The sequence below is a fragment of the Plectropomus leopardus genome, chromosome 11 (genome assembly GCF_026936395.1).
Source record: "Plectropomus leopardus strain MGB_pleo_1.0 chromosome 11, ASM2693639v1, whole genome shotgun sequence".
In the NCBI taxonomy this organism is placed as follows: Eukaryota; Metazoa; Chordata; class Actinopteri; order Perciformes; family Serranidae; genus Plectropomus; species Plectropomus leopardus.
The window spans coordinates 30,540,266-30,563,607 of NC_142186.1; the positions used below are offsets into that span (position 1 = coordinate 30,540,266).

Genomic DNA, 23,342 nt, shown 5'->3' on the forward strand with positions numbered 1-23,342 from the left:
CCAAATTCCTCACATGCATATGAATAAATTGAGCAATTCTGTTTCATATTATATATTACTTGTTAAATAGCTGTTTTCACATGAGATTTTTTTTACATTTTACTGTGTGTAATACCCAGAAAACACAAGTGCAAACATTTATCCTGCTTGAAATGTACTAAAATCATGTGTCTATATGTATATTTTTCATAATTCACTTAACAAGAAAACCTTACTCTAAGCAAAATTTCTCTGGTTACATGAAAACAGTTTAAAAATTCTGATTAACTGACAGAACAAATTTTTTTAACAGATATATTGTATCAGAATATTTGGGCGTTGTTACTCTGCTGATGTCTCTTGTCTAATCTTTTGGTTTGCTGCGTAATGGGAGAGAAACCAGTCAGGAGTTATTTTAAAGCTGAAGAGGTGGAGATGATGTCTGAAGGATTTGCATAGTTTGTGCTGGTGTCATTGTTTGTTGTTATATTGCAAAACAGACATTAGAGTCACTGCTCGTACAATGTTTAAAAGACAAGAGGATCTAAAAGACGCCTCAGGTTACATTTTGGAAACAATACCAGAGCTAACTGTGATACCACCTCTAACTCTGTGATAGAGGGTTTTCTTTACCGCAGTGCCACATGAGCTTGTTGGGTCTTGTTCAGACGTTGGTATGTGAGGAGGGAGGACAGAAAATCACAGTAACAAGGATGAGGAGGGGACCAAGAGGTGCCAAGTGAAAACACAAAGTTTGAGGACAGACAGGAGAAGTCAAGAAGTTTGTGCTTTTGGTGTTTTTTTGCCACAAATTCTCAATGACTCAAATTAATGACTCAACTTATGGGCTTCGAGTCAAGTCCTTGTACGGATCAATATGGAGTGTGGACTCATAGCTGGAGAGGAGCCAGTTCATGCTCAGGGCACTGCTGATGTGCCCTTGAGCAAGGCATCGAACCGCATACTGACATCTCTGCATTAATTCATGTGTACAATATAGTCCAGTTTGTGTATATCTGTATTTCGGGCCAGTGTGTGTGTTATGCAGAAAGTAACAGAGTGAAAAACTTTAATTTCCTCATGAGGCAGGGGCAGATTATCAGGAAATAACGGCTCTGGGCGCAGATATGAAAAAGGTCCCCCAGTGTCTCCTACACAGCAGTAATACCCACTGATTCTTGTCTTTGTTGTTTTCTATTTGGAGTCGAAATTCATCTTTTTGTGGTTTTGTGTATCACTGAAGTCATTTTTGGTCTCTTTGTGATCATTTTAAGTCTCTCCCTGGTCAGTGGATTGTATTCGTTTGTGGATCGCTGTTTTGAGGCCTCAAGTTCTTTTAGTTCATGTTTTTGATCCATGCCTATCCTTTTTTACTTGATGCAGAAGCAACACTGTTTTGACTTTCTTTTAACCTTAATCAATTGATTTTTTGGCCACATGGGGGCAGCACAGCAAACTAAAGGAAAACAGTGACATATCAATTAAAAATTCTGGGAAATGCCAAAATGTTCAGTAGAGCTCAGAGATGGACGATAAAATATGAGTGACCCCTTCTCACATTAGTCATTTGATCCTCTGTTAATATGAAAATATCGAGTGGAGCAGCTTTATGTTTAGCCAGTTTGAAAGATCTATGCGAAACAAAACAAAGTATTAGCAGTGTGTGATCCACGGGCTGTATATGAAAAATAGCTTTGGTTTCTGAGCAGTTTTCTACTGTTTTGGGTCTGCTTAGGGCAAAAACACACCAGGACAAAAACTTGCCACCACAAGGTGGGGAAATTTTTGTTGACCAATCGGTGGAGTGAGCTATAGAGCTGCTAGTCACAGCTAAAAGCAATTACTCTTACTACTGCTAGAATACTTAACAGAGAGCTGTTAAACATGATTAAGTTTGGATGTTGGCTGAGTCTCAGATATGTCCTTCAAAGAAGAAACACTGATTCAAGCACTGGTTCTGCGTTTGAGCATATTAGAAACAGACTAACTTCATTGGGTTTTCTTTGAAGTCTCCTTCGCTTCGTTCAGCTTCAACAGACTATTTCAGGGTTCTCATGATAGAAACTTGACATATTTGTTACCAAATGTTACAGTGAGCTGCATTCAGAGCCCTGAGAAACAGGCACTACCTCTCAGAAAACAAGCCCCTCCCACGCACCACCTGACCTGCACCACCTGATTTAAATATGTGACCACTTTTTTTTTTTTTTTTTAAATGACTGCTCCTTCCATTGAAACTGAATTAAGGCAGAGATGAGGGTTACGCTGACGTGGCGGGTGGCAGCACAATGTAGTCCTGCAAAGCGGACGAATCGTTTCGTTGCCACGTGATGTTTTTCTGCGTTCCTGTGGTCACCTGATGGGCCGGACTCAATGCAGGGCTGTGTGGCCAAATCATATCCATGAAAAAGTAATTCTGGACTGATTAAAAGCATCACTTCCCCCATTCAAATGTTTTGTGTCAGCAGCCCCTTTAACCCACCTGGACGTAGACATGAACCGGCCTGAGGCGGCCTCCTATAGGGAGAACAGAGCTGAAGAAAAACGCCAAAAAACGTAAACATATTTACTTTTCTGATTCTATTCTGTAATTTTACTCCACTAGAAAGGTCTTATTTAGACTCATGGTTTTAGTAGCATAAATTTAGAAAGAAATGGGTTCAAATGGGCTCATGAAATCTTTTTTTTTTGTCATTTTGTTGTGTTTTTATGTTAGTTTTTGCGATTTGTTGTTTCTTTTTCTCAAGTCGAAGTTTTGGGGTGTGCATTATTCTTCATATGGATCCCATTGACTCTAATATTTAATACTCCTTCAAGGTCAAGGTCAAGGTCAAGGTCAGTGTGTAAAATCAAAACCCGTTCTCCCTTTCAACTTGTAAAATACCATCACTTTGTCAGTAAAACTCAGGGCACAGAGTCAGGCACAGAGGCACCCTTCATCACTGTATGATACATACCGGCAACTACCGCAGCGTAAAGAGCAAGACAGTCCGTTTTGGGTGGGCAGGAGGGGTGGGGGGTGATTCAAACAAACTCCAGACTTTCATTTCTTGCGTAAAACCAAAAGTAATTTGCATGTAGCATGATACACATAATAGCACTCCACGTCACTCCATGTTGTTATTAAAATAAAACAACAAAAGTGCTAGTATGTGTAGCATGCTATGCTAGTGTGATAGTCACACAATGTATGTCAAGTAATGTGGCATTTTTTTGTAGCCGTACTTATTTTGAGCCAAAACATGTTTTTGCCAAACCTACCACAGAGGTTTGTTGCCTAAGCTTTAGGAAACCTAAAAACGAAGTATTTGACCGTCATTGTTAGTTTATTTAGAAAAACAACATTTGCATTTCACAAGCAGAAGCTGTACATGTCTCTCAAAATCGCTAAATCCCGCCCTTTGATGTAGACCGGCCAATCATAGCATAGCATCAGCCAGCTTTGACAAATTTCAGACAGCTACACGGCTTTGCTCTATAGACCCTTGTGCAGTCGTAACAGACTTTTTTCATGTGGATTTGGAGAAAAACATTGTGTCTCAGGCTCATGTGATAATGAATCTTGTTACCTGATGACCGGCAGAGGACCGGGTGCTGGTGGCAAAGGGGGGAAGTCAAATCTGCACTCAACATGATGACACAAAGCTAGTTGAAAATTGGCAAAGCTTGACCATCACAGTGGGGCAGGGTTTTGCAAAGGGTTAACTGACATGCAGTCACTCAAACTGATGCAGAGTACCAAGCGCTTCCTATTTTGACTCACAAAGCAGCAATATCCGGCAAGTTGGATGAAAGCGTGTTGAAAATCATACAAATTTTAAACTTTGCTGCTTACTGTCAACACTCTCAGCATAATTTTTACATCTGTTTCCTGCACAAAAGCTCTAAAAATCCACTGAATGTTATCTGCTCAGCACCAAACAGATACAGTTAGCAGCTAAAGAGACAAAGATTTCCCTCAGGAGTAGGTAGAGACCAAAAACAGAGCTACAAGAGAGTTAATGTGGGACTGACATTCAACAGTTGAACAGAAACACAATTCCAATTGATTTATAATATTGCTCCATATCTGATGGATGTGTAAATAAGCAACTGTTTGCTAAAAAGTTTTTAATCGTCTTAAAAGTTGATAATGTCAGTGTTTTTACAGCTCATTTCCACTTCCCTTTGGCAAAAAGAATCACCATTTAGGTTTAAGATATTCCCAGAAAGTTCAAAAAAGGCTCTCACGTTGCGAAATATTTGTCAGTGTTGATCATTTTCAGGCTCATTTTCTGTAAGCCTTTTCCTCAAAGTTGCTGATGAAGCAGTTTACAGGCCTCAGCTCACTGAGCATTGATGTAACTGGGTCTCTCGCCAGTGGAAATCTGGAAAGCACTTGTGAGAGATTTACTTCGTTAAGAAGTAAAAGGAAAATTTTAAATTCCCTCTGTCTCGGTCTTGTTCCATTGGCAAACAGGTATCCAGACAACAAAGTCTGTCTCCTCTGCAGGCCAAGTTTGGTAATCTGAGTATTTTTCCCCAAAATCAAAAGACTGTCTCGGCCCCCCTTGAATTTATGAAAAGTTCTTGCTGTTATGACAGAATTTCTTATTTCTTCTGCTGACACTAGCAAAAATCCTGTCTCTCCTTTTATATAAGCTTTAACTTTATGTAACTCATCATTTTTTGTTCTGCACATATTGAATTTCTTTCAGGGCAGCACCAGTCTGACTCTCGTTCCCAAGTCATCACAGTTTGCCTTTTTGCAGTGGACTTCTGCGTATTACGCTCCAGGTATCCTTCTGCGTCTGCTGTTTACGCTCTGGGATGCCACGACCATGATGTCAACAAATGCTCATGGCAGGATGACGCAGCATGGTCCTTATGTTTACAGAACAGCACATGGCAACCAAAGCGGACCATCAGGACGATTAGGATTAGGAAACCAAGTCGCAGACAGTTCGGATTAGTCAAAAGAGACACATGGTAATGCGTATACAAAAAGAAACAACTCACATCCACACGGGAAGCAAACTCCAGGATCCTGTATGAAAGTCTGTTGTTTGTAGGACCCCCTACACCACCCCAGATGCCCGCCCACACTATCAGCGCGCTCCTTCTATAAACTCGCCATCAGCAGCATTATTACGTGACGCCGTCCTTCCACATTACATATGCATGTGACCAGTGCGACCATATTTTTTGGCTTATTTCTGTGAACAGCGAGCATTTCGAACAAAGAGTTTCTCCCTCTCAGATCATTTGAATGTTTGAGGCTTGAAGAAGTAGAACTAACCAATATTTTACAAAATAAAAAAAAAGACCACATAAACCTGTTTGTTTTTCTTGTTTCCGCATTAGTGACATGTGATGTGGCCTCTCTGATCTCTGGAGCTGCTGAGGGATTCAGACCTGCAGGCTGAGGGTGAGTTTTAAACCAGTACTAACATCTTTAGCAAACCAGACCAGTTTGACAGTTTATCTGTAGTGAACAGGAGAGATAATCATCTTGAAATACAACACTAGTTTCCTCTCTGTCATTTTTTGAGCTGTATACATACCACTAATGTTATAAATTTGATTTTTTTGGCTTTTTATTTTCAACAGTCAGAGGTCACATTGAAAATCTGGAAATTTATTTTGAACATGTAAAAAAAGAAAAAAAAGAGAAATGACCACACAAACAAGCAGACAGATAAAAAAGAAAAGTAATATTTACAATGAAAAACATAAAGCAAAAGAAACTGTTTAACACTTGATGATTTGGTTTTAATTTGAAAAGAATTGAGAAGACGTACACACTTATTTAATCCACCACCTCTCCTTAAATCATTGATTTTAAGTTAAACAGCTTGCTTTTTTATCTAATTAATTTTCCTAAACTTGTCTAATTGTAATATTTATCACATTTTATCTTTGTCAGACAAAAAAAATATAAAGTCATTACTGATATAATATCCTTATCCAAGATGTAATTTCATTATTTACATCAAGTGTATTAAAATTACATGCTGGCAACACAAAAACAATTCAAAGTCTATTATGAATAGTTGCAGTTTGGTGAGAGTTAGAGAACAAAAAATTACTAGGTTAGGTTAAGTGAAAAATAGTAGTTTAAGTTAAAATAACTAAGTATATGTTATGCAAGTGGTTCAAACTTGAATACTTTACATAATTATATAAAGTACTTAACTTAGGCTCAGACACTTTCAGTCACCTAACCTGATAAAAAGGCGCAAATTGCTCCATAAAAATGAACTACAATGCAAGAAATAATTGTTTTGATCAGCAAAATTTTCTTGGCCCAAAACCCATTTAAAATGAGTGCTATATTATGTTACTTAGTAACTCAGAAATTCTTTCTCTTTAAATGCCCAAAACAAGACATCGCAGTAAAAATACAGCTTTGACCCACTTGTTTCCGTTTGCACTTGTTCCGCATTTCTGTCGAGGCACTTGACCCGCCAGTGTGATGTACTGCAGAACCACGAGTTTTTCTACGCTGAAGATAGAAAAGCCACAACCACATAATAATAGAGCACTATGGGTGTTTCCAAACGAGCAAACCATAATATCCTTTTCTCTTCTTTTTTTAAAGTAAGCTGTAGATTTCTCCACAGGACAGTTGGGTGTTAAACCCCTCTCTAGAATTTGATGCGACACTTAAAAAAAATATATATATATTTTATTTTTTATTTAGCCTTTAAGAGTCAATACAGTATGAAAGTAGAAGTCCAGACTTTGTTAGTGTAATGCGTGCAAGAGTAACCACAAACATTAACCATATCTGCTGACTTGTTCATGTTTTGAACAATAAATTCATGAGACACACTGCGGTTTAGCAGTTTTTGAATTATTTTGCACAGTTAAGGTCACATGTCTTACTTTTAAGTCAACATGTTATATCTACCACAAAACCACGGCCATCGTTTTTTCAGACAGTCAGAAGTTTGGGTCTTTTAACATCCAGCAAAACTGCAAGTCCTTCACAAGAAAAACAAACAAACAAATAACATATGACTGAGTTTATTTGGAAGATTTGTTTTTACATTCACTGCTTTGGCATACCAAAAGGATTTTAAATCTGAGAAACTAATAACCCAAATATACTGCATGAAAATAGAAATAATATAAAACAGTGCATTTTTAAGCAGTAATTCTACAGCAAATATGGGGCGTTTTGGTCAAATAAGAAAATGTTCAAAGAAAATTATTAAACTAAGATGAAAACATAAAAACAACACAAACACACAAAGAGGAAACAAACAGATTACAGCGGTTTGTAATATAAAACAAATGGTCAAAAAAAGTCAGTGGTTTCTTTCTGCAGTGACACACTGTAGTTCTTACAACGTAGTGTTGATGTCGCGGTCAGATTATAAAAATCTTGATCAAAATCTCTCAAAAAAAACATCCCAAATCCCAAACACTCTGTACAAAATTCATCTTACAGTTTTTTCCCATATAAAAGTAAATCCTCCACCTTTGAGCAACTTCCCAGTGTGTGTTACACAACCACACAGGTAAAGACACAGGAATAGCTATGCTAGGCATCTGTATGTAAACAAAGTGTTGCCGTGACTACGCCTTGGCATGTTCATGGCAGGGTGTGTGAATAAAGTTTCGACGGTGTAGTTTTAGGCCTTGCCTCTTCTTCGTGCTTTGTTCGTGCTGTACAGCAGACAGTAACAATTATTTTTGTCAGATGAAATTAAAACGAAGGCCCTACAGTTTCTGTCACAGTGTGTTTAAATGTCTGGGGAGGTTTTTATCCCACAGCTTTGGCGTGCACGTCCTCGTCGAGACGAGGTCACCGCTTATCACTGCCAGCAACACATAATCTCTGTGTGACAGCCACAGTCTAAGTCAACAACTTTCCCAAAACGAGACGTCCCCCTGAAATTTATAGCAACAGCAGAAAACAGTCGTAAATCTTATGACAGAATTTCTCTGCAACTGTCAGCTTGTTGATTGATACGTTTCCTGATTGATCAATTTTATAACACAAAGACGCAGCTGAGATGATGCAGCTTACACAAAGGGGATAAACTCTTCTGTCTGCTTTGAGAAATAAACAAAGCGTTGGATCAAAGAAGTCACTGTTATCAGTTAAAGAACAGAAAAGAATGTAACTTTCTTACTAAAGTCTGTACACACAAAATCTAGTATTGCATGTCTGTCCTTCCTGAAAGAGGGATCCCTCGTGCGTTTTTTGCCTTATCCATAGCCATGTCAAAGTGGCGTCTCATGCTGCTCAGATTGTAAATTGTCTCTTCAGGCAAATTTGTGATATTGGGCTATATAGATACAACTGACTTGCTTTGACTAACAATAAACATTCTTAGAAAAGTTGGATAATTCTGTAAAAAGAGGCTGTAAGAGAGGTTTAATTAAAGCTACAGTTTGTAACTTTTAATAAAATAGCTCATATTTGCTGAGACTGAAAAAGTGAATCAGACAGAAAAAACTCATGTCCCTCCTTGTTGTCCTACTGCCTCCAATGGCAGTTGCTAGAATCAGACCGCAACACAAAAAACATCGAATCAAAGCAGAGAAGTCTCTTAACGCAGCTGTCAATCATGTCAATCACTGTCAAACTAAGCAGCACTGATCTAATATGAATCAAGATCGTGTTACTGCATTGCCTGTTTCTCACCTCAAATGTTTTCAGAAACATGTGGTATGTGCACTCTTTAGTTGTAAAATGAGAAAGTTTGTGACTTTGCTGCCATGTTTGGAACAGTTAAATGAAGCACTGCACACACGCTGGACCTTCTTTCTCATTATACAGCTAAACAGTGCACTAAAATATGTTTCTGAAAACATCTGAAGCAAGAAATAGGCAATGCAGTAACATAATCTTGTTTCATATTTGATCAGCATAGCTTAGTTTGACAGTTTGACGGTCACAAGCAGTGATTGACGGCTGCTTCAGAGACTCCTCGGCTCTGATTGGTTGTTTTTGGTCAGTAAGACTTTTAGATGTGCTACAAGGCGACAGAGTGGGCAGAAGAGTATGATTATTTTCCAGCCTGTTTTGAATAATCAGAGGAGTTTTGTTTTTTTTACGACTATACATCTCATGTATTTCTGTGTGAATACAGTGACAGTTATAGAAAATATGACAAATTTATGTTTTTTACAGTTACAAACTACAGCTTTAAGGCACATACTGCACATAAGCAGAGGCAGCAGACTCTATGATTAAATATGAAGTAACCTCCAAACATAGACTGACTTTTGAGTTTTTTCTGCGTCTGAAACTTCAAGCGGAGTGAACGCAGACGTAGAAATTTTTGTGCTCCTCCCAGTAGTGCAGCTCATCTTTGAAGCTCCAGGAGCAGGCCAGGTCCTTGCTGGTTTTGACCGTGTGGACCACGCAGGTACCGGGCAGCCTCTCAAACAGGAACTCTGCGACACCCACCACCGTGAGCTTCTTCTGACTCTGGATCAGCTGCTGGATGTGGTTTTTGTCCACGGGCTCAGGCGAGGCGCTGTAGGACACCCACACGTTGAGTTTCTCGTCCGACGTAGGGACCTGGAAGCGACTCTTTCCTGTTGGGCAGTGGAAATCCTTCTTGTTGGCGAACAGGCCTGAAGGGGACCTGAATATACGCACGGACCAGCCCACCCAGTCATACTTCTTCTGTAGTTTCTCTATGATAGCGTCGGCTAGCTGCTGGTGGGTTAAGTTTGACTCGTCTCTCACCAGTCGACGGATGTCCGTCTCGGCCTGTTTGGGGAAGCTGACGATGCAGTCTTCAATGACGGCGTTCATTTTCTCTTGGACAGTCTTCATCCTCTCAGACCAGTCTTTCAGAAGAGTGTCCTCTTCGTCATATCCCTTCAGAGCCGCGTGGCCCAACAACGCGATGAGCCCGATGCAGAAGAGCTTCTTCAGCCTGGCGCAGAAATCCTCCACCGGCCGGCGACTTTTCTCCTCGTAGTTCAGAGTGATCTCCAGCACAGACTCCCCACAGAAGTTATCTCCAGTCACAGAGTTGTAGAGCGTGATGAGGTTCTTGTCACCGTCGGTTTTGGCAAAATGGTCCAAGAAAAGCTTCTTCTTGACCTCCCTGAACTTTGGTTTGGCGTTGAGGATGTCCATGTACTTCCTGAACTGGTTGGTGATGTTCTCCTCCACTGGGAAATACACGGCGTTCAATCCGCTCTTCTTGATCTCGTCGTTGATGCGCTGAATCTCCTCCGAGGCCACCTCCAGACGCTCCCGCACCTTCTGGAACTGGTCCTTCATGAACGCCGCCTCCTTGCTCTCCACATTGTCCAGAGCCAGTTTGACAATCGGAGCAGCGATGGAGAAAACGGGGAAAAGGTCGCCGGCGATACTGGCCACCACTTCAGCTCCCTGTTCGAACACCTCCATCACGGTCTCCACCATGTCCTTCTTCTCCGCTACCAGCTTCTGTAGCGGGTTTTCCATCTTTGCTGTCGTCTCTCAGACTGATTCTGACAAGAGAGAAATATTGACATGTTTAGAAAAAAGTGTGTGGATTGCAACTTCTCCCTCCCAAAAGTTTAGAGCAGTAAAAACACAGAATTAAGCAGTTTCTTGTTAAAATCAATGTTTCTCCTGCACTGTTTGGCATGTCGTAGCTGTGCCGCCAGCTCAGCGTCTGCTAATGTGTGCTCACCTTTTTACTCTGATAACATTCAGGGTTTTTATCTCAATCAGTTTGTGTTACTGTGTGACTCATGCGTTTAAAAGACTTTATTTAGATTCACCAATGTTACACAATAACAAAAAATAACTAACTGATTGAAGCAGTGGTAGATCAGCTGCTCTTGTGTTCAGCAAAAATTACTATTTTTGTTAGCGGAGTCGGCTGAACTACCACTGCTTCAATCAGCTAAAACCATTAATGGCTTCGCTGACAAAACAGGCTTTCTGACAGAAATGTAAATTGGTGAAATAACTTTTAATTTAGTGATGAATAAACTGATTTTAGGTGAGAGGTTTTTTTTAGGTGGCTTAAATATGTGTAATTGCTGACCCTGTACTTCAGTCTGTTTCTCTAAACTGTATGTAACACACTGACTATGGATAAGTACAACAACAACCCCTCTTCAGAAAACTTGAATTCTCCCTTTAAAGTATAAAACCTTTAGGAACAAAGGTTTAAAATACAGACAAACTAAAAAAATAATTAAAAGATAAAGACAAATGAGGCAGAAAGTATCAGACATTTGAGTTTTCTGACAGAAAATTGTGTTTTCTTTACTTACAGTTCTGTGTGTTGTTGGACTGCAGCCTGCTCCCTCGCTCTTCTTACGACACAGCAAAAACTGATAAGGAAAGAGAGAAACAGCGCAGTGAGCCTCGGCGCTGGCTGTCAGCCACACCCGGTGAGCAATGAGTCAACAACGCAAGAGGGAATTCAGCTGTGACGAAAGGCCAGTTTGGGTTGAAGTGCTTGTGTGTTATTTGTGTTTGTGTTTAAAGTTGAGAAATCAGCAGTTTAGTTAAAAGACTCAATGACATTGTTTAATTTACATTGAGGGAATTATGAAAAAAGCAAAAGGGAAGTTATTTGGCTTAAACAATCAAAGTAACAAGCAAAGCATCATTTCTCTTAGTTCAGTTAGTGACAGAAGACAACATGGAGGAGTCCAGACTAACCAGCTAGTAAACACTCTTCTCCACATGTTTAATGCAATGACATAAATTGAAAAAAATAAGTGGAAAAATATAATTATTTGCTTGAAATGATAAATGCCATCATCTTTCTAAGCCAGTCTGTCTATACTATTCTCAAGCTCACTAAATGGACTTTTCTAGAAATACACTTATTTGTTTTCTTGTCAAGAGTATGGTTGTACAATTAATCAAATTAAAATCAAAATCACCACATGGCCAAATCACAGGAGCTGCAAGTTTTGGATAACGCTAAAATGTGTCAAAACACATTATAAATGAAGCATTGTGGTGCTACAGAGATGCCAAATACAAATCATATTCCAGATTTGAGGGAACATGCTTGTCCAACAAAAATCACATCATCTTTTTTTTTTCTGTGAAAATGTAATACAAAAATTACCATTCTCACAAAAAGTGTAATTCATATCGCAGTTGCATTATCTTTCAAAATAATCACAATATGAATTTTGTTTTTACACATCATGGCGCCCTAATTCCAAGTTACACACTTCTGCTTTAAAACAAATGAAATCTAAATGTGTTACAGGTGGCAGCTACTGAGCTTGCGTCAATTAATTTTCATGATAACTGAACGAACTCTGTCCACAGACGAAAACAGTGTCATACTGTTGAAAAGTCTGAGAGAAGATATTAAAGAGTTCCCAAAGCGTAGAGTAAGTTGGATTTTAGATGTTCTTAATGCCACTTGGAATAAATTTAAACCCAATTTTACAATCACCAAATCTGAAGGAATTGGAAACTTAAACCGACATAATTAATTTTTTTTTAAATTAGGGTTGCGGGTAATTTTGCCAAAATTTCTCTTGTATCAAAACAGCGAGTTTTCTTGCAGATTTTTATGTTTCTTACGCAGCATTTGGGCTTCCACTGCCTCAATTCCCATCGTGCCGAGTTTAAAAAACTTTTGGCATTAAATACCCAGAGCCCTCTATGCAGAGAGGCATTTGGTAGGTTATTTAAAAAAGAGATGTTATCAGTTATTTTCTTCAGACACAGACAAGTTCTTCCACAAAAAGCAACCTTTCCTGTCACAATTCACAGACTTACAGGTCCTGCCAGACTGAAGAGCTGTTTTAAAAAATGTTGTTGTGTATGTGTACTTTTCTTTCTAAATGTACCAGGATGCGGTGGGTGTTTGTGTTTGGATTCCTGATTTTATTTTTTTTAATGTCTTTGTGGTGATGTTTCATTCTGTTCTTTCTTCTCTCACTTTTTAACATTACCTTTAGGTGTACAATTTTACTGTCGCTTATGAATTTTCCTCTTTTCCTTGCAAATGTCTGTACATCAGTGCACTCACTGTTATGTTATCCTACATTACTCCCATTATGCATTTTTTTAAGAAAAAGGATTCAGAAAATATCCATATCTTAGCATTTTAAGATATGTATAATATTGATTCAAGACATGTTGATACAAACTAGGGCCTTATTTAGAGGTTAAATGCCATTTAAAATGTTTTAATCTTGTATTATGTGAACCTTGAGTTATTGTTTCTCAGTCTGTTGTTATTCTGCCTGTGAATACGTCTGTTACATTTTCACTTAATACGTAAATCATTGTTTTTCAAATGGCAGAGCATAATAATACAAAAGGTTAAAATGCAACTGTTCAGTGGTGGTTATGATATGAAGGACATCACTTTCTGTCTTGCACTTTGCACTGAAAAAACAAGACATCCAGTGGATTTGGAAAATCTTATTTAACACAAACAGTTCCTCCCAAAGGCCAGAAAAGGGCTGACTGTAAGAGAAACAAACCCAGATTGATTCTCTGGACATGTTCAGACAAGTCCTCTTGTAAAACTGGAAATGTGTGATTTGGCTGGAAATCTTTTTTTTTTTCACAAAATGATTGTGCAGTCATCCTCTGGCTTCAGATTCTCTTATTTATTCATTCTCTGTGCAGCAGCTCAGACTAATGAAGCTGTCGTCACACGTTTCAGCTCAGGATTCTGGATTACAGAGAGCTGCTGTTGTTGCACGTTCAGTGTTTTTACATTTTGGCTGAAGGAGAAGCAGCAGCGTTGTTTCTCCCTCAACCAGCCCGGTCAATAATGGAGCAGCAGGCGTGGGAAGTGATTAAGTGTAAGAGGTTAAACTTGCTGGGCAAGGGTGCGTTTTGCAGTCAAACTCAGCAAGTTACCACGGCAACAAGACAATGGAAAAAAAATTGTCAGCTTGTTCGTGTCTCTGCTGAGGTCTGCTCTGTGGGGTTTATCTATCTAGACTGCAGAAGATTGCAGTGAGAAGATAATGCTCATTTCTCAGACTCATGCATCAAACACCTCTGCAGCAGTCAGACATCTGCAGGCATCCACAGACAGCAGGGTTATCTATACCGACTGGATTTTAACACTGAAATACCTCTGAACAAAGATGGCTCCAAAATTAAAGAAATAGTTAGACGTTTTGGAAAATATAAGAGGATAGATACCTCTGACCATTAAATGATGAGTTACAGCCGACAGCTGGTTGTCTTATTTTAGCATAAAGAGAGGAAATGGAGGAAGGCAGCAACAAGCGCCTCTAAAGCATTTAATTCATACAAAAGCTGAAGTGGAAAAATGACACTGTGGCTTTTCCTAAACCGGGAGTCAAGAGACTTCCTGGAGACTTTTCATACATCTACCCCCCAAAAAATACAAGCTGATGACTCTTCGGTTCTATACATTAAAAAACATGATATGACATGTTGATCAGTGAGGTCAGTTTTTGTGATAGCAGCTGGAATCAGTCAGGGTTTTTGGCCTGATTCTGGGACGTAGTTAATGCCGAGACTGAGCTGAGTTCGGAAACTGGTTACGACACGATTTTACACATTTCCAGGGGGCTGAGTTTGGGCTGATGCTGCGTCAGGTTATTTCTGGCAATGGCCCAGTAATGCCGTGTCTCAGTCGAGTCAGGACCAGTTTCTTTGATCCGATTCTTTTCGTGCCTAGTCTCAGTCAATTTAGGAAACCTGACGCTAACCTACTTATTTGATTTGTTTGAGTTAAGGACGATGCTGGGCCAGGGAACGACCCGGCATCAACAGTCCAGTATTGGCAGTTCTGGCAGCCAGTATCAGCCGGTTTATTTGGCCCGATTCTGGGGCCTCATTCATGCTGAGTCTCAGCCAACTTGGGGCAACCAGACAGGGCCTGACTTATTTCTTCCAGCGTGCCGAATTTGGGCCTAAACTAGCTCAGGTCATTTTGGCTACATGGGAAGCTCTCTGTTTCCATGTTTTCAGTCTTTATGCTAAAGTAAGCTAACAAACAGCTTCATATTTAATTGACAAACATGGAAGTGGTATCAATCATCTCATTTACTCCTGAGACAAAAGCAAATAAGTGTTTTTCCCGACATGTCAAACTATTCGATTTAAGCGTCTTTAGAGTTGTCTACCATGAAGCTAAAACTGTTGTAACTGTGATATAAATATCTAATATCTGCAGAATTTCCTTGTCAGGCTTAAGAAAAAAACAACAACAGAGTACAGTAAAATCCAGCAGGGTATTAGACCATCCACTGCTGTATCTTATTTGATTTGACTGTGCTAAAACTGTGATTCCTGCTTTCCACTGATGTTCTCTGTCTCTCTCTCAGGGTCTCGGGGGTTTTGTAACTGCAGTCTGAGAGCATGTGAAGCACCTTCACGCAATTTAAACACAAAAGTGCTTGAAGAAATCACATTTTCAAGACACAGAGCTGGAAGTGCATCTCACCAGAGGTATGATCGCCAACCTACATGAATAAAAAAAAACCTAATTTAACTAATACCCCCACTAATACCCACACATGCAGTGTTGGAAAGTCAGTACTATCACTATTAATATCACTATTAACTATCTAATAATGCAACATATGATAATATAGCAGTCATTTTTCTGCAGAACAACTTCTGATATTTTAAGTATATTTTTCTAAAAGTACTTTTCTACTTTTACTTAAGTGACATGTTAAATACAGGACTTTAAAAGGACAAAGGCTTATGTTTAAACATTGGGAAGGATAAGAAACCCTCACCATAAAATTGTGAGTTTCAAACACCTAATTTCCTGCATTCTGATGATTTTTAATGCATCAGTTTCCTCCTTTTCTGCATGTTTATATTGTTAATCATGGATTGTGGAGTCATTGAGATGCATCTTTTTGAGGTGTTGTATCTGTATGGTAGTTTTGCATCTCTTTGTACAGTAGACGTTGTGCCTCTTTGACGTCATTTTGTGGGTTTTTTGGGATCATTTTGTGTCTCTTTGAGGTTGTTTGGTATCTCTTTAAGATTGTTTTGCACCTTTTAAGTCATTTTGTGTCTCTTTGCAGTTCTTTTACATCTGTTTGTGGCCTTTCGTGTGTACTTGTGGTAGTTTTGCATCTCTTTGTAGACATTTGCGTCTCTGAGGTAATTTTGCGGGGGTTATTAGGTCGATTTGTCTCTCTTTAAGGTTGTTTTGCTCATTTTTGTGGTTGTTGGTTGTTGGTTGGTAGTGTATTTGCAGTTGTTCAGCATACTTTCTGTGGTCATTTTGAGTGTCTTTTTGGTCGATAGGCCCGTTTAATAATGCATAGACTATGTAAATATCAATAATCTTGTCAAAACAAAATTCCTCTGCTACATTTCTGTTTTTATTGGGGGGTGGGCAAAGGAAAGTTTGCTCTGCATCCCCCTAAAAACATGCCAGTGGGTATTTGCACTTACTCCATCATTAGAACAGTAAGTTACATTGGGAAAATGTAAATATATGTTATTTTTCATTACAACAGCATTCATGATTATGATCAAAACAAACAAAACTCATGCATGAAACATCATGGCCATGCTGCCACATCTACTTCAAACAGAAAACACAGAATGACTCTACAAGAGCTCAAATAGTTCATATTTCATTTATGCTGTATGCCAGAGCTTCATCCTGAACACAAAGATGACCAAACCCTCTGACAGCTGACCACTCAGCCCGGCCACCCAGAGAGGAGCTAAACGCTCCGTTAATGCGCCCTCCTAATGGAAAATGTATTGATCAGTCCGTGTACAAGGCCTCTAATTGTATCATTTTACAGCCGAAGCACAGAGAGCCAAACAAACATCGCAGGTTAACACCACAGATTAGTTATTGAAGCGCAGCACAAGTATATAGCACCTTTAAAAAGAAAAAAAAGTTTGACACTTCCTGGAAAAAGTGAAGCGGTGGCACCAGATCTGGCAACCAACGCCCATAAAAGTTTTTGCTTCAAACAGCGTTTAAATTGTGCAGATTCATCTAATGATCCACTTCCCTTTATTAAACGAAAGCAGCATTTAATAAAAAGACGCGTATTTGGCATTTTTAACAGCACTCCGGTGCGTAAAGGAGAAAAAAATGCTCGATTATGTAACGAGACACTGAAATGGAGTCGATGAAGTTGCATCGATCTTTTTCTATTAAAGCGTCCCATCAGCATCACCACAGTTATCAATATGAGCCTGTCCACTATGAAACATTTAATCATAAATGGACTCACCTTAAAAAGTTTGCGGAAGAAATACACTAACTTCCCGACTGTTTGTCTTCCTATTGGTCATGTGGCTCTCATGTTACAGAGCAGAGGCACACCCAGTCACACAGACTGAAAAGAAAAAACAAAAAGTTGGGTGGTGGAGGAAAAAAAAGTTGCATGCATAATAGGTTGTCGCTGTGGCGAAATTGTTCCATATCAACCTCCACCCACTTGATAAACAATGACATGTTATTAAAGTGTTATTACTGTTAAAGAGTTGTCCTGAATAGAAATACAACCAACAGAACATTACAAACTATGATTTAAAAAGTGTTTTTCTACTCAAGTAATGATGACCAACGATGACAAAACCATTCAGATTTTTTTTTTTTATTACAAATTAAAGTAAAATATACATAAATGTCGTAATGAAGTGATTGTTGAATAAAGATTTTTTTTGAAGTTTGCCCTGCAGCTATAGGCTATATTGCACCAAAAGCAGCAAAAATATTTTAATTGATTTTATTTTATACACATTTATTCATAGGACTGGGCGATATCGATAAAATCCGCTACTATAGTGTATGCCATTTATTTCTTTTGTGGTACATATGTTGTGTAGATTGCAAATCCATTGGAAAACTGGAACTAAATGACAAAATAATCCAAGGTCAAGGTTCACTTATTTAGTCTATATATGATACTACTGTATATATACTGTCTATATTCTGAACATGAGGCTACAGCCAGGAGACTGTTAGCTTAGCCAAGCATGAAGTCTGAAAAAAGAGGGGGGGAAATCACAAATTAACACATTATATCTTGTTTAATAAATCCATACTAAAAAAATGTTTGTTGCAGTTTAACAGGAGGTTGAGTTAAGATCCAGCAATTTATTGTTCTCCGGCAAGAAAGAACTTAAAGTTTTACATCATGGCATTAAAAAAAAAAAGACAGACATGAAAGTGGCCCCAACTTGTGGCTAAAAAAACAAACAAGTGTTTTTTCCTAAAATGTCAAACGATTCTTTTAAATGTTCAGTTTGACAGGTGATGTTTGATCAAAAGTCAGAAACCGTAGACAAAATTATCCCAACTCAAAGTCCACTTACATTCTTGATCGATTTTAAAGTCCAATAATAACTTGTGAATCAAAAAATAAACCATATTTTTGGCTAATCCAAATGGACACATCTGAGTGCTGCGTCAAATAAAGCAAAAAGAGAGAAAAAAACAAAAAAGTCAGTCAATAACACCAGTCAACAGTCTCGTTTTACAGCATTACCCACAATGATCCGAGATGTTACAGGGATCATTGGGATTAAAGGGTTAGAGCGCCTTTGTATGGTTAAGTCTTTGACAGCTAGCGGACTAATATCGCCATATCGCCCAACCCTAGTAATATCCAATGAGGACAGAATCATTATAAGTTTCTATAACACTAAGTCGAAGCTGGCATGGAGACGTACGGCTCTGATAAAAAACACCCTGAAGCTGCTGTATCATCAACAGATGAATATACGTCAAAGAATAAAAACCATTATGAGCAAGACAATGAATCACATACCAGACCCTTTACAGATTATGCATCGACACAGACAATATTTATGAATACATTTCTATATTTAATGGAAACATTTCCAGGTCTCTGGTAAAGACATTCATGGATTCACACGCAGCTCACGTCTTCTGGCTGCACTTTTTTTTTCTGAGCCTACTCAGAGTGGATACACAGGAAGGCTTTTTTGTGTTTTGCATAGTAATAACAATCCTCATGGAAGTTGTTGGTCTCCACCACCTCCTTGTAATGGCTGATAGCGTGGACCAGGCAGTTGGGGAAGCTCTTGTTAAGAGCCAGAGCCACTGCCATCATGTCCGACTTCATCTTCTGACCCTCAACCTGCTCCTGAATCTGACTCTTGTTGATGGGCTTGGGGTTGACGCTGAAAGAAACCACCACTTTGATCTTGTTCTTGGTTAAAATGTCAAACCAGTTGGCTCCCCCGCTTCCATGGCACTTCTTGCCTGCCAGCCAGTTGAAAAAGAAATTGCGCTCCCTATCATTGAAGGCCCTGATGGACCAGTTCACCCAGTCGAATTTCTTAGTGAGTGAATCCAGAAGGGTTTTGGTGAACTCTTGGTCAACGGTGCCGGGATTCTCCTGAAGCAGGTGCTCCATGTCCTGCTTGGCTTGGTCCACGAAGTTTTCTGTGCAGTCATCCACAGCCGCTTTCATCCGTTTCTCCACGTCCTCCATCCGGTCCTGCCACTTCTTCACCATCTCCTCCCCCACCACGCCTTCCTTGAGGGCGGAGTGGCCCATGACGGCGATAATGCCAACCACGAAAAGCTTCTTCAGCCGGGCGCAGAAATCCTCAACTGCCCTTCTGTTTCTCTTCTCTGTGGTGACGACCGTCTCAAGCATCGAGTCTCCTGAGATGTTCTCCCCGGTGACGGCGTTGTAGAGGGCGTCCAAGTTCAAGTCGCCATCCGTGTTCTCATAATGGCTGATGAACTTTTCCATCTTCTTCTCCTTGAACTTTGGCTTGGCGTTGACAAAGTCCTGGAACTTTTCATACTGGCTGATCATCTGCGCCTCTCGATCAAAGTTCTGCTTGTTCAGCGAGGTTCTCTGCAGCTCCAGGGCGATTTTATCTATCTCATCCTGGATCCCCTCCAGTTGCTGGTTGACCAGTTCAAACTGCTGAGTCAGGTAGCGAGCCTCCTTACTCTCCGGGTTGCTGAGTATCTCGGCTGAAGCCATGAACACAGCCTCCAGGACGGGGTGAAGCTGGCCCACAGTCGCAGCAAGCACCTCGGAGGCTTGCCCCATGATCTCCACACCTTTCTCGATCTTGTCCCTGTTCCGCACAACCCACTCTTCCACTGCATTCATCTTTGTATTATGTATTTCACACTATCTAATCTAATCTGTTTTCCACTGCCAGAGGCTTTGCTGGTGCCTGAAAGAAGAAGAAACATGAAACCCTTGTAAAGTTCATTATAGTGTGATTTTAATAAGACAATTCAGAAGAAATATGGCACCCCTTTTTTCTTTTTTTTTTTTTGGTAACATTTGGCAAAGAAACATTTAAGGAGCAGTGTGTAAGATTTAGGTGGATTTAGTAACCTCTAGTGGTAAGGACTGCAGATTGCAACCAGCTGAAACGCCCCATATATGAAGAAAGTGTCCTTGCCGCAGTGGCCGCGGCTCAGATCCAGCTCACAGCTCTTTGCTGCATGTCAGTCTTTATGTCCTATCTAATACAGCAAAAATGCCAAATAATCTTAAAAAAACCCTCAAAAATAACAAACTTCTCCGTGGTTAGAATTACTTTAGTATTCATCATACAGGAGGGTTTTACCGCGAGCTGAATCATCCGCAGAAGTCTCTTCCTCTTCAAACGGACCAGATGTTTAAAACCGGTAGAAACTCTAGAGCAGTTTCAGGTAACAAGTCAGTGTTTCTCAGATGTTGTTCAGCACGTCAGAGACAGGATGCTAGCACAGTCAGCTGCTGATGCAGACTGTTCTCACAAACTGTTAATATGTTTGCTAAAAAAAGAATGCACCCAAATTCATACATATATATAATATATTTTGAAAAGCTACAATCATGTAACCAATGCTGTGATCGGCATAAACAAGGAAGTAGGTTTAGGTGGTGGATCGGCCACAAAAATGCAAACTTTCCCTGGGAAATGTATGGGTATGTTGTTGGCATGTATTGTTTTTCTGATAAGTTTAGTTATAATGAGTCATTGAATTCAACAAAAAGGGAATTTTCCGCTGTGATTGACGGTTGTGACAGCCAATCCATGTGATCGCATTCAATAGCACTGCTCACAACTGGTCCGATGGACCTGCACAAGATATGCAGTCTATGGCCTAAACCTAAAGACACCCAACCACGTTTCTTATCCTAAACCTAACCACAATAACTTTACTTGCCTATCTGTGACCTCCATAAGTTTACGTTAGTCACATAACTGTATGTTAAGGATGTAACTTCATTTGTGTGACTCTAATTCATAAGGATATCATATAAACTTTTCTGTGAGGATATATCGGCCGACCCAGACAGTCAGGAGTCTTATTGGTTTTGTTTCGTTTTGGTTTTTCAAAAGTCAAATTCTCGGCTCAGAGGGGCTGCTCACAGTGGCCAACACAAAAACGTGCAAACACAAAAATGCAAATGGCGCTATCTAAAGTCAGTGTTTGGTTTGTCTATTCTGGGCAACTGTAGAAACATGGCAGTGCAACATGGCAGGCTCGACGAGGACCCGCTCCCTACGGAGACATAATCAGCTCATTCTAAGGCAATGAAAACACAATGATTCTGATTTTCAGGTGATTATACACTAAAGAAAACATACTTATTATGTAATATTCCATTTCTGTCACCATACCCCCCTAAATCCTACACACTGGACCTTTAAGTCACTTTTTCTCACAGGACATTTTCCTGACAAACAACCCTACAATAAAGCAAACGGCAGGTCATGTCAGCACATGTAGGCATCCAGTTTCATGCCGCACCCTCAGAGCCTCAGTTAATGACAGGGACTCGTTTTTTAAGCCTTGGTGGCATTGACACAAATAAAAAAAGGCTCATGAAAGTACACAAACGAGGCACACATGGATGGCAATTCAGAACAAATATCAAACATGGTGTGTGTACTCATGAATTATGACGTGACGTATATTGTGCAACATTGCACCAGTGGCCCTTTGGGATGTCAGTTTTAACTGCTCTAACAATAGCCAAGACCCAAAGCAAACACAGATGTTCACAACATGGTCAAAGAGGGGGATTTACTTTGGTAACGATAGTATGGTTTTCTATGTAAAATCCACAGGAGAGATGACCTAACTCGTTTCTCATTCCCTGGAGCCCATTTCCAGTTCAGAAAAAGGCACACCCAGGTCTGAGAGGAGAAAATCCCCACCACTGCACTTGTTCAATAAAGCAATCACACTTTCCTAATCACTACAGCCTCAATGTAATTAAAACCAAACACACACAAATGCAGTTTTTGAGGTTTTGACACTTAAAAAAAAAGAGTCAGATTTATATATGTAACCACAGAAAATAGGCTCACCAGTAATTGCTGCAGAGATGAGATCAGTGGTGTCATTTTACAGCCTTTCCTATCACTGCACTAATTAGATGTACTTTATTCAACCACATGCCATCAGTGATTTTACCATTTCTACACACCTCTATGTGATAAAAATATAACAAAAAAGTGCACCATTCAAAATTTAAACTGTGGTTAGAAGTAAATTCCATTCCAATTTAAAGTGAAAAAATAACAATAAAAGAAAAAATACTTACTGATATTTTATCTTGTGTTGGAAAAATATCTTCTGTTGTAAAAGGAAAATAAAAAGTTTGTCTTCTTTTTAGCAACAAAAAGTGAAATATATTTTTGTGAAAGGAAAAAAGGCGAGTCCCTTGATCAAACACTGGTCTCCCCTTTCAGTGTGATATGCTTCGCGCCAGAGCTACAGGGCTTTGATAGGAACCACATACGTAAGTCCTTTGCAAGACCACATCCCCCAAAAGACTCATCTCTACCTCTGGGCACGTCACTGAAATCTAGTTCCTCAAAGCTTCTAATGTAGGCCAGTTTTATTAATGGTGAGAAGAGGTGAACAAACAAAACAGAATATTGAGTTTTTCTTCTTTCTTTCTTCTCTCTGTCTGTCTGTCTGTCTTTCTTTCTTTCTTTCTTTCTTTCTTTCTTTCTTTCTTTCTTTCTTTCTTTAACATCTTATGTGAAACTTCTGGTAAAGTGGTGAAGTAGAAGATGATGGAGATGATGAATTAGAGCATAAAAACAGCCAGGAACTCACCTTTCTAGTTAAATATCCAGTGGGCCACAGTCCAGTTATCCAGTAGTCCAGCTGTGCCTGTGAGCACCAGCCTCCTTGGGATGTATATATAGACTCTCTCCCTCTCTCTCTCTCCCTCTCTCTCTCCCTCTCTCTCTCCCTCTCTCCCTCTCTCTCTCCCTCTCTCTCTCCCTCTCTCTCTCCCTCTCTCTCTCCCTCTCTCCCTCTCTCTCTCTCTCTCCCTCTCTCTCTCTCTCTCTCTCCCAGTCTCTGTCCGTCTCTCTCTCGTCACTCCCCCTTTGGAACTCCTCCATCCCGTTCCAGCATTCCTCAGAAACCCACTCGGAGGGATGAGGGGCCGGCACTGACACAGATAACATCCTGTAAACACTCCCCATGCAGGGA

General features: G+C 39.7%; 2 protein-coding genes across 4 annotated transcripts; both read right to left on the reverse strand.

The window, feature by feature from the left end:
* Positions 1-6,971: 6,971 nt before the first annotated feature.
* On the reverse strand, positions 6,972-23,030 carry rpz4 (rapunzel 4). 2 transcript variants are annotated; one of them, XM_088084605.1, is made up of 4 exons: positions 22,959-22,977; positions 17,125-17,229; positions 11,206-11,265; positions 6,972-10,428 (listed from the first exon to the last, which is right to left on the reverse strand). In XM_088084605.1, the coding sequence occupies exon 4, from the start codon at positions 10,400-10,402 to the stop codon at positions 9,227-9,229; it is 1,176 nt and encodes a 391-aa protein (XP_087940731.1). In that variant the 5' UTR covers positions 10,403-10,428; positions 11,206-11,265; positions 17,125-17,229; positions 22,959-22,977; the 3' UTR covers positions 6,972-9,226. The 2 variants fall into 2 exon arrangements, with proteins under 2 accessions (XP_087940731.1, XP_042345638.2); XM_042489704.2 differs by lacking the exon at positions 17,125-17,229 and having other exon boundaries at positions 22,959-23,030.
* Positions 17,475-23,098, reverse strand: rpz5 (rapunzel 5). 2 transcript variants are annotated; one of them, XM_088084604.1, is made up of 2 exons: positions 22,959-23,098; positions 17,475-20,062 (listed from the first exon to the last, which is right to left on the reverse strand). In XM_088084604.1, the coding sequence occupies exon 2, from the start codon at positions 19,993-19,995 to the stop codon at positions 18,814-18,816; it is 1,182 nt and encodes a 393-aa protein (XP_087940730.1). In that variant the 5' UTR covers positions 19,996-20,062; positions 22,959-23,098; the 3' UTR covers positions 17,475-18,813. The 2 variants fall into 2 exon arrangements, with proteins under 2 accessions (XP_087940730.1, XP_042345636.1); XM_042489702.2 differs by having other exon boundaries at positions 22,438-22,993.
* Positions 23,099-23,342: the final 244 nt, after the last annotated feature.

Coding starts and splice junctions, on each gene's coding strand:
- rpz4 (XM_042489704.2), bottom strand. CDS start 10,402: ATGGAAAACCCGCTACAGAAGCTGGTAGCGGAGAAGAAGGACATGGTG.
- rpz5 (XM_088084604.1), bottom strand. CDS start 19,995: ATGAATGCAGTGGAAGAGTGGGTTGTGCGGAACAGGGACAAGATCGAG.